Here is a 14,719-nt window from a genome sequence, read left to right on the forward strand (position 1 = left end):
AATCACCACTTAAATAATAAGGACAAGGCTATCTTAAGCTAAATCTTCCCTGGGGCACATCGCTAACAATAGGCCATCATATATATATGGGCTGTCCATTTAAGTTATCACATCTTAATCACTTTATACCAATGTCCCACGCGATGTCTGATCTACTTGCGCTCAGTATACCGTTGATATATAAGTGTGGATGTAGGTAATATCCTTGATAACAATAGGAGTAACTATTGTGATTATATTTCATGATACTCAACATTGTATCAAACTTCTAGTAGTATTATACCAACAAATCGTGACCCACAAATATCACGCTGCCGACTGGTTGTCATAACGTTTCCTTGTTTATGATATATGAGCATTACGTAAGAAATAGTATTTTATTGTAATGTGAGACCAGCTTAGGACGCAGACATCCGGATGAGGTTGCTGTTCCGTACTTGAAGTTCCTATTGACGATGCAAAAAGCATTTACGCAAATATTTCAGATTTCCATTTATCAAATATCTGATAAACAGATATCATATTTTGTGGGGTTATATCGTTAAATTATGCAAACGTAATACAAGCTCTTTCAAGGTTATATGTTACTATGTTGTGTATGTATCCTGTAAGTCGGCGGTATTCATATTAAGCCTGAAACACTACAAGGTTTTCTGTGTGGTATACGGGTCTTTGTTCATTACGGTTTGATTATTATTAAACTTCACTGCTATGTAAGTAACTAAAAAATATCAACCCTCTTATTCATATCTCTGTACATTTTCTATCAAATTTGATACAAATTTAGTTTTAAAAGTCTTATAATTTGACCTTCTGATTGCTACACTGTATATATACGTTGAATATTGTAGATGTTTTTTTCTGTACATCATATTTTGAAAGGATAATTAAATAAATAAAGTTGAATGTTGATGATGTGAAATAGAAATGAAAGATAACCTTCTAATATTTACCTGTAACCCGAACAGAAAACACAGATGAACGGGTGGGACATCTTCTACTCCATAAAACGTCTTTCCTTGTTCTGACGGACAAGGTTCAGCTGGTACGTCAACCTTAGCTGTGCCCGCTCGCCTACCTTCATCCTCCATGTTTTATTGTCGGAAATCTCTGCAAATAGTCAAATAAGATTAAAGCCAGTTAACTAACAAGGTAAACAAATTTGACACTTATGCTCCTGTTATTTTCCTACGGCGTTCTATAATATTTTTCCAGGCACGTTTGGGTACTCACTGCAATGGTTCTCTGAAGAAATTACTGTCATTGTACATAGTTTATCATTGATAAATTCACCCACATGTATCGTTAGAGTTTATTGTGTGTGAGATGGTAGGGGTAACGGTTTGTCAAATTAGTCCTAAACTCACATGTCGATTATGTATAAATGACTGGCACATGTGGAGTTGGCTCCATTGATAGAAAATCATGCATGGCAAAACGGTAAAACTGTGGCTGACCTGGAGATAATCTAGTATGACAGCACGGTAACACGGCGGCTGACCTGGAGACAATCTAGTATGACGGCACGGTAACACGGCGGCTGACCTGGAGATAATCTAGTATGACAGCACGGTAACACGGCGGCTGACCTGGAGATAATCTAGTATGACAGCACGGTAACACGGCGGCTGACCTGGAGACCATCTAGTATGACAGCACGGTAACACGGCGGCTGACCTGGAGACAATCTAGTATGACAGCACGGTAACACGGCGGCTGACCTGAAGATAATCTAGTACGACAGCACGATAACACGGCGGCTGACCTGGAGACAATCTAGTATGACAGCACGGTAACACGGCGGCTGACCTGGAGACAATCTAGTATGACAGCACGGTAACACGGCGGCTGACCTGAAGACAATCTAGTATGACAGCACGGTAACACGGCGGCTGACCTGGAGATAATCTAGTATGACAGCACGGTAACACGGCGGCTGACCTGGAGACCATCTAGTATGACAGCACGGTAACACGGCGGCTGACCTGGAGACCATCTAGTATGACAGCACGATAACACGGCGGCTGACCTGGAGACAATCTAGTATGACAGCACGGTAACACGGCGGCTGACCTGGAGACAATCTAGTATGACGGCACGGTAACACGGCGGCTGACCTGGAGATAATCTAGTATGACGGCACGGTAACACGGCGGCTGACCTGAAGACAATCTAGTATGACAGCACGGTAACACAGCGGCTGACCTGGAGATAATCTAGTACGACAGCACGGTAACACGGCGGCTGACCTGGAGACAATCTAGTATGACAGCACGGTAACACGGCGGCTGACCTGGAGCAATCTAGTATGACAGCACGGTAACACGGCGGCTGACCTGGAGACCATCTAGTATGACAGCACGGTTACACGGCGGCTGACCTGGAGAACATCTAGTATGACAGCACGGTAACACGGCGGCTGACCCGGAGACAATCTAGTATGACAGAACGGTAACACGGCGGCTGACCTGGAGACAATCTAGTATGACAGCACGGTAACACGGCGGCTGACCTGGAGACAATCTAGTATGACAGCACGATAACACGGCGGCTGACCTGGAGACAATCTAGTATGACAGCACGGTAACACGGCGGCTGACCTGGAGACAATCTAGTATGACAGCACGGTAACACGGCGGCTGACCTGGAGATAATCTAGTATGACAGCACGGTAACACGGCGGCTGACCTGGAGATAATCTAGTATGACGGCACGGTAACACGGCGGCTGACCTGGAGACCATCTAGTATGACAGCACGGTAACACGGCGGCTGACCTGGAGACCATCTAGTATGACAGCACGATAACACGGCGGCTGACCTGGAGACAATCTAGTATGACAGCACGGTAACACGGCGGCTGACCTGGAGATAATCTAGCATGACAGCACGGTAACACGGCGGCTGACCTGGAGACCATCTAGTATGACAGCACGGTAACACGGCGGCTGACCCGGAGACCATCTAGTATGACAGCACGGTAACACGACGGCTGACCCGGAGATAATCTAGTATGACAGCACGGTAACACGGCGGCTGACCTGGAGACAATCTAGTATGACGGCACGGTAACACGGCGGCTGACCTGGAGATAATCTAGTATGACGGCACGGTAACACGGCGGCTGACCTGAAGACAATCTAGTATGACAGCACGGTAACACGGCGGCTGACCTGGAGACAATCTAGTACGACAGCACGGTAACACGGCGGCTGACCTGGAGACAATCTAGTATGACAGCACGGTAACACGGCGGCTGACCTGGAGCAATCTAGTATGACAGCACGGTAACACGGCGGCTGACCTGGAGACCATCTAGTATGACAGCACGGTAACACGGCGGCTGACCTGGAGACCATCTAGTATAACAGCACGGTAACACGGCGGCTGACCCGGAGACAATCTAGTATGACAGAACGGTAACACGGCGGCTGACCTGGAGACAATCTAGTATGACAGCACGGTAACACGGCGGCTGACCTAGAGACAATCTAGTATGACAGCACGGTAACACGGCCGCTGACCCGGAGACAATCTAGTACGACAGCACGGTAACACGGCGGCTGACCTGGAGACAATCTAGTATGACGGCACGGTAAAACTGTGGCTGACCTGGAGACAATCTAGTATGACATCACGGTAACACGGCGGCTGACCTGGAGACAATCTAGTATGACAGCACGGTAACACAGCGGCTGACCTGGATACAATCTAGTACGACAGCACGGTAACACGGCGGCTGACCTGGAGACCATCTAGTATGACAGCACGGTAACACGGCGGCTGACCCGGAGACAATCTAGTATGACAGCACGGTAACACGGCGGCTGACCTGGAGACAATCTAGTATGACAGCACGGTAACACGGCGGCTGACCCGGAGACAATCTAGTATGACAGCACGGTAACACGGCGGCTGACCTGGAGACAATCTAGTATGACAGCACGGTAACACGGCGGCTGACCCGGAGACAATCTAGTATGACAGCACGGTAACACGGTGGCTGACCTGGAGACAATCTAGTATGACGGCACGGTAACACGGCGGCTGACCTGGAGATAATCTAGTATGACAGCACGGTAACACGGCGGCTGACCTGAAGATAATCTAGTATGACAGCACGGTAACACGGCGGCTGACCTGAAGACAATCTAGTATGACAGCACGGTAAAACTGTGGCTGACCTGGAGACAATCTAGTATGACAGCACGGTAACACGGCGGCTGACCTGAAGACAATCTAGTATGACAGCACGGTAACACGGCGGCTGACCTGGAGATAATCTAGTATGACAGCACGGTAACACGGCGGCTGACCTGGAGACAATCTAGTATGACAGCACGGTAACACGGCGGCTGACCTGGAGCAATCTACTATGACAGCACGGTAACACGGCGGCTGACCTGGAGACCATCTAGTATGACAGCACGGTAAGACGGCGGCTGACCTGGAGACAATCTAGTATGACGGCACGGTAACACGGCGGCTGACCTGGAGACAATCTAGTATGACAGCACGGTAACACGGCGGCTGACCTGGAGACAATCTAGTATGACAGCACGGTAACACGGCGGCTGACCTGGAGACAATCTAGTATGACAGCACGGTAACACGGCGGCTGACCTGGAGATAATCTAGTATGACAGCACGGTAACACGGCGGCTGACCTGGAGACAATCTAGTATGACAGCACGATAACACGGCGGCTGACCTGGAGACAATCTAGTATGACAGCACGGTAACACGGCGGCTGACCTGGAGACCATCTAGTATGACAGCACGGTAACACGGCGGCTGACCTGGAGACAATCTAGTACGACAGCACGATAACACGGCGGCTGACCTGGAGACAATCTAGTATGACGGCACGGTAACACGGCGGCTGACCTGGAGACCATCTAGTATGACAGCACGGTAACACGGCGGCTGACCTGGAGACAATCTAGTACGACAGCACGGTAACACGGCGGCTGACCTGGAGACAATCTAGTATGACGGCACGGTAACACGGCGGCTGACCTGGAGACAATCTAGTATGACAGCACGGTAACACGGCGGCTGACCTGGAGACAATCTAGTATGACGGCACGGTAACACGGCGGCTGACCCGGAGATAATCTAGTATGACAGCACGGTAACACGGCGGCTGACCCGGAGACAATCTAGTATGACGGCACGGTAACACGGCGGCTGACCCGGAGATAATCTAGTATGACGGCACGGTAACACGGCGGCTGACCTGGAGATATACTAGTATGACAGCACGGTAACACGGCGGCTGACCTGGAGATAATCTAGTATACCGGCAACTGGCCGTTATTTTGCTGTCCGTCAAATAGCTATTATCGGAGAACCGGACTTCGGAGCGTTGGGCCGTTTGACGTTTGGGAGTTAGGAATATAAATCTGTCAACACTGATATTAGAAATTGTACTTGATACCGGAAACGAAACAAGTCCACGATTAAATTCTCTAAAGAAACAGTGTCTAACACATCTTCAAAGCAAAATAGCGTCTTTATAACTACAAAGTATTTAAAAAATGCAAACACATTTTTTGAAACTGACAGTTCGTTATTAATTCATTTTTGTATGTATACGTGTGTGTCTCAAATGTACGGGCCGTGCAGCCCCACGTGCAGGTGGTAGTAAAACGTCATGTTTCTATCGATCACAATGATGTATGTGTTGGAGAGGATATAACATACAGATACTGTGGTCGGGTGACGTAGTGATACCACACTCGCCTTTAACCTGTCTTCATCCCAATAAGATCCCCCATGTGCTTGAATAAAGAATGATAACATAACTGTATATAACCTATTTTGTTATTGTTGATAATAACACCACATTCTTTCCACTGACAGTTCGACATCAATATAGTTTTTTATTTAAGATGTGGGTCACGTGACCAATCTAGACCGTTTCGGAAATATGTCCGATGTTCCAATTACAAAGATTGCTAATCAAAATCTCACTCTAAATACTTTCGGGAACAAGATCTGGCGTAAGACCATAACTGCCTAAAACCAGGGACATATATATATATACGTCCTTGCTAAAACACAGAATTAAATAAAATTCAACATGTATAAAAGACATAGGAAAGAATATCGTCGGATCTGTCCCTGTAATCACCTGTTACACACTCAAAGGTCACACATATACATGTTAAGGGTCATCTATATAGCAGAATAGTGTTGAATTTCAAACACGAATAAATACCTTAAGATTTGCACAAAAAATGTCATGTAATATACCAAAATGTTTGTTTGGACATGTAGCTTCTTACAATCACCAATAATATGCTATAGATGCTACCAGTTTCTTCTGTAGAGTAACTTTGTGGTAAGATTTGGCATGGAATAATTCTAAGTCACGCAAATGATCAAACCTGAAAAATAGCCATGCTGTTACGTTCACAAGTGTCCATAGCACAGGGTAGGAGCATTTGTTTGACCGGATTTTACTGTATGTACGTATAAACACTTATTTTGTTTTGACCTTGAAATGCAAATGGCAGCTGAGAATAATATTACACAACTATGGCTTAAAGGAGGCATTTCAGTTAATAACAAAACTCCTATATCGTACTTTTAAGACATCTCATCATAGTGACATGAACATTTGAATGTCAATTTGTTAAAATGGTGAGTTTGCAGCCTTTTTCAGAAATAGGCATATTTTACCCCAAACTCAACGGTTGAACATTTTTTCATAAAAGCAGTCTTCTTGCCACTTCAAGAATACTTTATATTGTCTAATAAGAGCATTTTTGATGTTTTAAATACCTCCTTATATGCCATATTTGTGTGATATCATTCACGACCGCCATTTGCAATTCAAGGTCAAAATAAAAACAGCGTTTATACATATAATAACGTCAAAGCTGGTCAAACCAATGCTCCTATTTTGTGCTTTAGACACTTGTGAGCAAAACGACATGGCAAGTTTGTGTAATATATGGGATACAAATGAGTTAATTATGTCCCCCTGAAACATGCATTTTTCTTACGTTTTGTTGAAATTTACAAACAGCTTAACAAATTACATGTCAACAGCAAGTCCCAGGGTTTGCCATGATACATACTAAAAGTTCATCATGTTACTTCTGTGACATTGCACCATAATAGGGATTTATAGGCCTGTAAAATATCAATGTTTTGACTGGATTTGCTGTTTAGATGCCCCTTAATGATGGAAGTTCTTGCCGTAAATCTATAACAACCACTCGGGCACTGCCTCAGGCAACCGTTCACACGGACTAACGAGGCTCTGCCTGTGTCAAACGTTATTGTTAACTAGATAATGTCTCTATATTCTCCCTTAGTAGGGCATGCTAATCATTAAAACTACACTATGAACGACAATTTCGGATTCAAGATGTCATGATTCCAATGAGTAAATAGTGAGTTTAGTTCTCAACCTCCTGTGGTTAGAGAAATTCCAGGTACAATCAAACACGTTTTTTTCAGTGGCGATTATTTTTTCGAATTAAAAAAAACACACGATGAAAACAATCATGTAATTTCTCATATTGCAAACATATATATCAATACAACAGTTACTAGCCCTTAATGTATTGTCACACATACATTTTTCGTCATTTATCAACAGGAAGCTTATGTGGTAGTAAAACCCTTAGTTTATACAAAAATAACCAGAAATACGACAAAATGGTCGTGTACAAATTATTTGTATACATATAGGTCTAGTGAATCCTCAGCTTACCAGTCGGATAGATACGTCCTTGTACATTCGCTAGCTTTCCCGACAGTTATTGTTGAAATCTTAAATTCACATATATATAACTTCAGGGTGTGTTCCCCGTCCTAGATCGGACTTTGACTATTGTCCATCCCCTTTCTGTGTTTACTTGTTAAATCAAAATTAACTCTGCTCATGGGTTTCACATAAGATATACATGTATACATACGTCTGAGAGTCACCATGTGTCCTCGCACAGACTAGTAAATAAACAAGGCTTTGTTGGTTGACAATATACCCGGAGACAGTGACAAAGCTTAACGATTTGACTATTCTTTACAGGACAATGCTGTATTTAACAACACTATACCCACACATGGTGACAACAACCTTTCTACTATATGAAAGAAGTTGTATGAGTATGTGTATGTATCTGGACATGTACAAGGCAAGCAGGGACCAGAGATATATCATGATTCAATTAAGAGAATAAGGAACGCCTTGAAATATAAAGCTGAACGAATAGATGTGTCTTAGCATAGAAAGACTGAACTCTGAGACAAATCAGAAAAGGCAACATAATCTACCAAAAAAAAGTTTGATCGTTTTAACAAAAATAGGATATTCATGAATGATTTTTAAGAGTCTGACGTTTCGCAATGTGAAGCATACTAGCACTGTCTTTTGTAGTGTCCGAGATGGTGATGGATTCGATTTACTCTGAAGGATGTTTCATCTTTATCATGATTCTTTTGACCCGAAGTCGAAAAATTATTGTGACGAGATGGTAAAAATAAAATAGAATCAAACAAAGGTACGAGATGATGTGATTTACTTGTTGAACAGTACCATGAACAGTACACATGAACAGTACACATGAACAGTACACATGAACAGTACACATGGACAGTACACATGAACAGTACACATGAACAGTACACATGAACAGTACACATGGACAGTACACAGGAACAGTACCATGAACAGTACACATGGACAGTACACATGAACAGTACACATGGACAGTACACATGGACAGTACACAGGAACAGTACCCATGAACAGTACCCATGAACAGTACCCATGAACAGTACACATGAACAGTACCATGAACAGTACACATGGACAGTACACATGAACAGTACACATGGACAGTACACATGAACAGTACACATGAACAGTACACATGAACAGTACACATGAACAGTACACATGGACAGTACACATGAACAGTACACAGGAACAGTACCCATGAACAGTACACAGGAACAGTACGCTTCAAATTGGTCATTAGTCTGATAAAGGTGATAGTGTAGTCATCGAAACATCACACTCTTAAGGGTCATCTATATACCAGAATAATGTTGAATTTCAAATACGAATAAATATCTAAAGATTTGCATAAAGATAGTCATGTAATGTTTGTTTGAACATGTAGCTTCCTACAATCACCAATAATGTGCTGTAGATGATATCAGTCATTCTATAGAGTAACTTTGTGGTCAGATGTAGCATGGAATAATTCTAAGTCAGACAAATAGCCAAAGCTGAAAAAAGCCAAGCTATTATGCTCACAAGTGTCTATAGCACAAGGTAGGAGCATTTGTTTGACCGGATTTTACTTTATGTACGTATGTTGTGCTTTAGACACTAGTGAGCAAAACGACATGGCAAGTTTGTGTAATATAAGCGATACGAATGAGCTAATTAATTATGTCCCCCTCAAACATTCATTTGTCGTATGTTTTGTTGAAATTTACAAACAGCTTAACAAATAACATGTCAACAGCAAGTCCCACGGTTTGCCATGATACATACTAAAAGTTCATCAAGTTAATTACACCATAGTAGGAATTTATAGGCCTGTAAACTATTAATGTTTTAACTGGATTTGCTGTTTAGATGCCCCTTAAATATCATATTGGTTGTATCATATACGTAACTTCTATCATATTTACGTTACCAACCTCAGGAATACCTTTCTGCTATTTGCTGTCCACACAGCAGGAATATGAACGCAAATCGCACCCTAAAAACCATAACACTAACCGGATAAACCAACAAACGACTATACAGCTATCCGTGTGAGCGCATTGTCATTCTTTAACACAGGACTGGACATCTGTGGATCTTGAAACACCGAAGTGGCGAGAGCTTAGTTCAAATATTACACGTAAGAGGAATACTGTTCTACGGCTATACATAATCTCAATGGAAGTAAAACTAATTATGTTTAGCTATGCATCAAATATATAAGGATGTGCTCTGTTTGTATAAAGGTTAAAATATAACAGACACCGAGATTGAAAGTGAAACAATGTCATTTGTTTAAGATATAAATGACGACATAAAGTTCCTCTTTACTTTTTTGTACTAACTTGTACAAAGATATCTGTTACATCAGATGAAAACCAATATTTAGAACCCCTTTATACAAAGATGGGGAACAAATTGCTTGAATCCATGCAGGTTTCTGAACATCGATGGACAAGTGACTTTTCCTTTTGCTAGAAGTTTAGTCGAGATGGTTTTAATTCACATACGAGTTTTTCCTTTTCGTATTCCAACAGTGTATACATCGCAGACGGGTATAATTTTCACCGGAGATTGATAAGCCCACCTTAAAAACCATACCCATAAAATCATAAATAATATTCAGGAGAGGTTTAAACACACTGTAACAAATAAAGGAGAACTAACATCGATGGTCCTCCTTATACAAGACATACTGCTTTCAGGACATGAAAACAAACATGCGTCCGGGTTTATTATCCTCATGGAAGTCACTCCTGTCCAAATCTATCTTTACCTACATGATAAGATTAAGTTTACACTACCAGTTTTTATATATCCGTACATATAGGTTGTTGTAAAACAGTAAAAAATGTTTTCTTGGTTTATGTTTTTAACACTGTTATCCAGACATTATACATACACCTGTGTATCGAAAAGGTACAATGTATGAGTCTATAGTCATTAATCAGTAATGTTATATTATGGAAAGGTTATGTTACTTAGCAACACAGTCTGGTAATTTAGTATCAATGTCATCTCTGCTTATCAGTATGTGATAGTAACCAGAATATTTGCATGATTGATGTATATTTATATTTGCGACGCAGTATCAACCTAGTAAGTTCTGTTTCGGTTTAAAGTACTATAAACCGAAATGAATATAGACATAATCATGAGATTAACGTAAGCAACCATTGCAAGTCACGCTTGACTCTCGTTTGCACGAGAGGTTAAAGAAAACGTAATGACTATTTTTCTATTCCGGTTAAAATTCTTATTCTGTTTCATATTTTGGACGGAATCGAATGATCTCGTCTGGAAATTGAAAAAATAAGTTCCTTTATAAATCCAAGTTGTTTTCTGACATGTTCTGAGTCTTATTTGACATAGAGACTATTAAGATGATGTTATGGAAGGTGGGACTAGAGGTCTATCGGAACTATTGACCTACAGTATTATCTCTTTTTCTTACCGAATACAGTAATAAGTCATGGATTTGCCGTAATGATCTGCATCGCAATCACAATCAAACACGGGATATCCCATAGTCTCCAAGCATGTGTAAAAAGGTTGTATCGAGGAATTACAAAGTGGCCTGCTTACCAATAGTACTCACTCGACAAGAAAGAAGAAGCCTTCCAATGCAATCGGTACAGGAAACAGTTTTACAACGATTGTGTGGATTTCAGCGTTAGAGATCGAGACAGTACATGTTATTTCTGAGTTCGAGAATAAAAGTGCTAGTAAAGGAATAAAACCGAAGGAAGACATATCATTTTGACTCAACTTGTATGACGGATATCATCGATGAAACAGAGGACGCTTACTCTGCGGAACGCCTGGTCTTATTGTCCTTTTAATTTCCAATGGTCACATTGCAAATCTTAATTTCTGTTCATCCTTTGCCCATAATTTATTGATTTGAGTTAGAATTATACTTTCGTTATAATTTCGGTATCCTTTGTTGGTTTTTATTTTTACGATAGAAAGACAAATCCAAAAGAATGGAAACAGAATGAAAACAGAGGCGAAATATCAATTACAAATAGTAATAGTAGTCACTAAGGAATACCAGTCTGTACAGTAATTTGTATGTCACTAAGGTATACCTGTCTGTACAGTAATTTGTATATCACTAAGGTATACCTGTCTGTACAGTAATTTGTGTATCATTAAGGTATACCTGTCTGTACAGTAATTTGTATATCACTAAGGTATACCTGTCTGTACAGTAATTTGTATGTCACTAAGGTATACCTGTCTGTACAGTAATTTGTATGTCATTACGATATACCTGTCTACAGTAATTTGTATATCACTAAGGTATACCTGTCTATACAGTAATTTGTATGTCACTAAGATATACCTGTCTGTACAGTAATGTGTATGTCACTAAGGTATACCTGTCTGTACAGTAATTTGTATATCACTAAGGTATACCTGTCTGTACAGTAATTTGCATATCACTAAGGTACACCTGTCAGTACAGTAATGTGTATATCACTAAGGTATACCTGTCTGTACAGTAATTTGTATGTCACTAAGATATACCTGTCTGTATAGTAATGTGTATGTCACTAAGGTATACCTGTATGTACAGTAATTTGTATGTCACTAAGGTATACCTGTCTGTATAGTAATGTGTATGTCACTAAGGTATACCTGTCTGTACAGTAATTTGTATGTCACTAAGGTATACCTGTCTGTACAGTAATTTGTATGTCACAAAGGTATACCTGTCTGTACAGTAATTTGTATGTCACTAAGGTATACCTGTCTGTACAGTAATTTGTATGTCACTAAGATATACCTGTCTGTACAGTAATTTGTATATCACTAAGGTATACCTGTCTGTACAGTAATTTGTATATCAGTAAGATATACCTGTCTGTACAGTAATTTGTATGTCACTAAGGTATACCTGTCTGTACAGTAATTTGTATATCACTAAAGTATACCTGTCTGTACAGTAATTTGTATGTCACTAAGGTATACCTGTCTGTACAGTAATTTGTATGTCACTAAGGTATACCTGTCTGTACAGTAATTTGTATATCACTAAGGTATACCTGTCTGTACAGTAATTTGTATGTCACTTAGGTATACCTGTCTGTACAGTAATTTGTATGTCACTAAGGTATACCTGTCTGTACAGTAATTTGTATGTCACTAAGATATACCTGTCTGTACAGTAATTTGTATATCACTAAGGTATACCTGTCTGTACAGTAATTTGTATATCACTAAGGTATACCTGTCTGTACAGTAATTTGTATGTCACTAAGGTATACCTGTCTGTACAGTAATTTGTATATAACTAAGGTATACCTGTCTGTACAGTAATTTGTATGTCACTTAGGTATACCTGTCTGTACAGTAATTTGTATGTCACTAAGGTATACCTGTCTGTACAGTAATTTGTATATCACTAAGGTATACCTGTCTGTACAGTAATTTGTATATCACTAAGGTATACCTGTCTACTGTAATTTGTATATCAGTATGGTATACCTGTCTGTACAGTAATGTGTATGTCACTAAGGTATACCTGTCTGTACAGTTATTTGTGTATGTCACTAAGGTATACCAGTCTGTATAGTAATTTGTATATCACTAACGTATACCTGTCTGTACAGTAATTTGTATATCACTAAGATATACCTGTCTGTACAGTAATTTGTATGTCACTAAGGTATACCTGTCTGTAGTAATTTGTATATCACTAAGGTATACCTGTCAGTACAGTAATGTGTATATCATTAAGGTATACCTGTCTACAGTAATTTGTATATCACTAAGGTATACCTGTCTGTACAGTAATTTGTATATCACTAAGGTATACCTGTCAGCTCAGTAATTTGTATGTCACTAAGGTATACCTGTCTGTACAGTATTGTGTATGTCACTTACGTATACCTGTCTGTACAGTAATTTGTATATAACTAAGGTATACCTGTCTGTACAGTAATTTGTATGTCACTAAGATATACCTGTCTGTACAGTAATTTGTATATATTTTACTTTGATTGCATTCCATTGTTTGATATATTCAGTATATACGAAGTAATGCCTGTTACTGGCAACTACTTAAATTAATGGTCTAACTGGCCGTATATAATACACCTTCATTGTAGGTACACAATGCTAGATCAAGGCATTTAAAGGTGACCTTGAATAATGATTTGTAAATAAAATAGTAAGAGTAAATATGACAGACATCAGACAAGGTCAAGAACCATAAATATTGGTTTATGTACCTATGCCACAGTGCCTTGCGTTACGCAATTGCGGGCAATCGTCATACTTTTCTTTTAAGAGAGTTTATGACCTGTTTATATCACTTGAGAGTACTTATACGGTCCAAATGTAAACAAAATACAGACAGGGCACAGACGTATACCGGGAAACAGTTTGATAGGATTTATAAACGAAACCGTAGGTACATTAAATGTATATCTGATGACGTGTATTTCATCTTAATTTTCTGTATTCTATTGTAGTGTTTATGTGTTGTATGTCTGTTGTGTGTGTGTTGTATGTTGTAGTGTATGTGTTGTATGTTGTAGTGTGTATCTGTTGTATGTTATAGTGTGTGTGTTGTATGTTGTTGTGTGTGTGTTGTATGTTGTAGTGTATGTGTTGTATGTTGTAGTGTGTATGTGTTGTATGTTATAGTGTATGTGTTGTATGTTGTTGTGTGTGTGTTGTATGTTGTAGTGTATGTGTTGTATGTTGTAGTGTGTATCTGTTGTATGTTATAGTGTGTGTGTTGTATGTTGTTGTGTGTGTGTTGTATGTTGTAGTGTGTATCTTTTTATATGTTTTAGTGTGTATGTGTTGTATGTTGTAGTGTGTGTGTTGTATGTTGTAGTGTATGTGTTGTATGTTGTAGTGTGTATGTGTTGTATGTTATAGTGTGTGTGTTGTATGTTGTAGTGTATGTGTTGTATGTTGTAGTGTGTATGTGTTGTATGTTGTGTGTGTGTTTGTATGTTTGTAG

The 14,719-nt window shown here is 40.2% G+C and overlaps 1 protein-coding gene across 2 annotated transcripts in view; it reads right to left on the bottom strand.

Moving 5' to 3' along the window:
* Positions 1 to 14,719, bottom strand: part of LOC117339474 (solute carrier family 23 member 2-like) — a 29,130-nt gene that overhangs the window by 11,785 nt on the left and 2,626 nt on the right. The window contains exons 1-2 of one of the 2 annotated variants that reach the window (XM_033901080.1): positions 7,729 to 7,925; positions 954 to 1,110 (exon numbers count right to left, since the gene is read on the bottom strand). In XM_033901080.1, the coding sequence (XP_033756971.1) occupies positions 954 to 1,091 (138 nt within the window). In that variant the 5' untranslated portion in view covers positions 1,092 to 1,110; positions 7,729 to 7,925. Of the gene's footprint in view, positions 1 to 953; positions 1,111 to 7,728; positions 7,926 to 14,719 lie in introns of those variants that run through there. The other variant, XM_033901081.1, reaches the window with a different exon arrangement.

Source organism: Pecten maximus, chromosome 12 (assembly GCF_902652985.1).
Source record: "Pecten maximus chromosome 12, xPecMax1.1, whole genome shotgun sequence".
Taxonomy (NCBI): domain Eukaryota; kingdom Metazoa; phylum Mollusca; class Bivalvia; order Pectinida; family Pectinidae; genus Pecten; species Pecten maximus.